This window comes from Capsella rubella, unplaced genomic scaffold (assembly GCF_000375325.1).
Source record: "Capsella rubella cultivar Monte Gargano unplaced genomic scaffold, Caprub1_0 scaffold_1, whole genome shotgun sequence".
Taxonomy (NCBI): domain Eukaryota; kingdom Viridiplantae; phylum Streptophyta; class Magnoliopsida; order Brassicales; family Brassicaceae; genus Capsella; species Capsella rubella.
The window spans coordinates 18,336,203-18,339,305 of record NW_006238923.1 but is presented as its reverse complement, the minus strand read 5'-3'; the positions used below and the strand labels follow the sequence as shown (position 1 = coordinate 18,339,305).

At 28.8% G+C, this 3,103-nt stretch overlaps 1 protein-coding gene across 1 annotated transcript in view; it reads left to right on the top strand.

Moving 5' to 3' along the window:
- The first annotated feature begins 699 nt into the window (after window positions 1-699).
- Window positions 700-3,103, top strand: part of LOC111828605 (acyl-protein thioesterase 2-like) — a 3,655-nt gene continuing 1,251 nt past the window's right edge. Inside the window, exons 1-7 of the mRNA XM_023776939.1 lie at window positions 700-972; window positions 1,078-1,189; window positions 1,509-1,545; window positions 1,677-1,746; window positions 1,867-1,971; window positions 2,087-2,219; window positions 2,316-2,401. Coding sequence (XP_023632707.1) covers window positions 903-972; window positions 1,078-1,189; window positions 1,509-1,545; window positions 1,677-1,746; window positions 1,867-1,971; window positions 2,087-2,219; window positions 2,316-2,401 — 613 coding nt within the window. The 5' untranslated portion in view covers window positions 700-902. The remainder of the gene's footprint in view (window positions 973-1,077; window positions 1,190-1,508; window positions 1,546-1,676; window positions 1,747-1,866; window positions 1,972-2,086; window positions 2,220-2,315; window positions 2,402-3,103) is intronic.

The window sequence follows — 3,103 nt, the reverse complement described above, 5'->3', positions numbered from 1 at the left end:
CTCTGCCCTACCCATCTGGGCCGGGCCTGATGGTATGCATGCATATTTTACTATGATTAAGTCGATAGAATCACCTCGTCCATGTCTAGATTGAGCTGTTTGAAATACTACTTTACGTACAATTTAGATGTCACAGCTGATAATATAGTTTCCTTCCCATTTGGAAACAAATGTCTTGACGCTCTTTGCATGGCTGGATTTCCAGTTACAGTCACACCAAACGAAAGGTATCTAATCATAAATTAATTTAAACTTTTTTATTAATAAATAATAAATATAAGCTAGTGATTTGGTGGTTTTGATTTTTCTTTTAGGTATTTTAATTAATATTTTGGCCTAAAATCAACTTTTAATATAGAAAAACAGATTCTGATAAAAAAAAAATTTGATGAATATTATATTATATTAATTACATGTAAACACAACTAATTACTTTATAAGATCAAAGTTAAAGGTACCTTTAAAAAACTTTGATGAGGTTTCAAATATAGATGTTTTCTTTTCTTTTATTTACATGATCTACAGATTAATGATTTGTGTTAATTACACCTAAAGTTTCTTTTTCTTTGGTTTTGAAGCTTTTCATTTTGTAGACCAATCCAACAAATACTAAATAATTTTTTTTAATTAGTTTAAATAAATTATGCCTCCAGTGAAACTTGATTATGAAAATTAGTTATAACTTTTAGGTGTCTCTGATCTTGTCAACTTTTAATACTAAGAGTTTTAATTTCTTTCTTTCTTTTTTGTTAAAATTAGATTTTCTGTCATAAGGTTCTTCTGTTGGTTTAAAAGTTAAAAAAGAAGAAGGAAACTCTCATTTCTTGTATAAATACACAATGTCTTCCCTTGCCTTCTCTTATATTTTTCATCTCTAGTGCAACTTCTTCTCATATCAAAACATGGCTTCTGGTTCTGGCTCAAGAAAAAAGAAAGCTTCTGGTTCAAAAGAAAAGAAAAAAGTGCCTTCTGGTTTGTTTTTTTTCCTTGTTGACATTATTCATGTTTCTTTCACAGTTACCAAATTTTTTTCACAGTTTATTCACACACACATATATGTATAACCTATCTATGCAGGTAGTGGAAACGCTAGTGACAAAAAATATGGACAAACCTACAATGTTAGGCCGTCAGGCGTTCATAAAGCCACTATAGTCTGGCTACACGACGTCGGGTTCACTGGCTACTGGTAGACAACAATCTTGGCTATTTGTTTTCAACAATTCTTGCATCCTCGTTTAAAAAAAAAAACATGATTGAAACTACTTCAACTTTTAACTCATTTTTTGGGGTCCTTTTTTAGTAGAATGTTAAAATTTTCATGATCAACTTATTTTGAAACGATCTATAGTTTTTTTGGTGAATTGTTTTATGTATATAAATAAATATTTGTGGTGTAGCAAAGAATGATGATATAAAGTTCGTTTTCATTCAAAATTTTACATTTAAATTATAATTGTTTTGGTAAAATTTCGTACTTATTCGATCTCACTATTATACATATGCAGCTCACTTCCGGCTCTGCAAAATTTCAGCCATCCCAATGTACGGATCCATTAACATGCATGTTTTACAAAAAAACAAAGATATACATACATGTTACACCATGCATGAACTTTACATTTACATGGAATTTTAATTTAAAGTTTCTAATCAAAATTAATGATTTGGCATAGATAAAATGGATTTGTCCGACTGCTCCTATGCGTCGTGTTACCTCCTTGGGTGGGGAGGTAACTAATGCATGTAAGATTAGTTGTGGTTTTAAATTCAAATTGAAAAAAAAAATGATTTAATGTCGCTAAAATAATACAAGAACTGAAAACTAATAGCATTTTATTTGTACAACCCTTTATGATGAATCAGGGTGCGACATCACTAAAGTTTCTGAGAACATGCATGATGATTTTGAAAATTTAAATGATGTAAACTCATATATTACCGAGCTTTTATCTTCTGAACCAAATAATGGTAATTTGGAATTTTCTAGACTTGAAATGCATAGTTAAGACTACATATATGGTATCCATCAAATGTATATATGATTAAGTAACTAATTAATATGTTATAATGAGGTTTTTGGTAGTGAAAAAAGGAGTAGGAGGAATTGGCTTGGGTGCAGCACAAGCTCTCTACTATACGAGTTGTTATGCGTTTGGATGGGTTCCCATTTGCCCACATATTGTTATAGGGATCAATGGTTGGCTTCCTGGCTGGAGGTATAACTAGCCTGCCTTTTCAAGCTCTCTTCTATCACTTTTCACAAATTTATAAACCTTATATATATTAATGGAAAACCAAACTCAATCTTGCAGGAACTTAGAATACAATATGAATAATGCTAATTTTGGTACTGCAAATCGTGCTGCATCATCACGACTCTTACTTATGCATGGAACTTGTAAGTGAAAGTGAAACAAGTATACATATATAATAGTAGTAGATACTATTAACTATACTTCATAACTAGAGGATGGCCCGTGCTTTCGCACGGATGATGTTTTTAAACTAAAGATATAATTGGATTTGTATTAATATTTGGTATTCAATAGTATAGGATAAACATAATAGTCTTGTATATTTTAATTTTAATTCTATAGAGTTAAATCGCGTGTTGATTTGTATATTTTAACTGTATATAAAGTAAATAATATATACAATAGTAATTAGGTCTGGTTTTAATATAACTACGTATATATTATATTTTCCCTAAAACCGTTAAATTTATCAATCACGGACATTACCTCAACGGTGTATAAGAAAAGGGAAAATGCAATCTTTTAATATAATTTACAAAAATTGTATATCGGTTGAAAGATAACATAAGTGATATATAACAATTTCATAAATTTGGATAATCTATTTATGAATACCTTATGAATAAAATTTACCTATTGGCAAAAGTATATGATAAACTAATCTGCGAAAATGTTAACAAAAAAGGAAAATATGATAAATATTGTAATTGTAAACAATTTTAATATAAAATTTAATCTTTAATCTACTTGAAATAAGGTAAATTAAATGTTTTAAGTTTAATAATGTACGAAATATTTAAATTTAGAAATATTAATGAAAAACATAAAAAAACTGAGATTTTTCA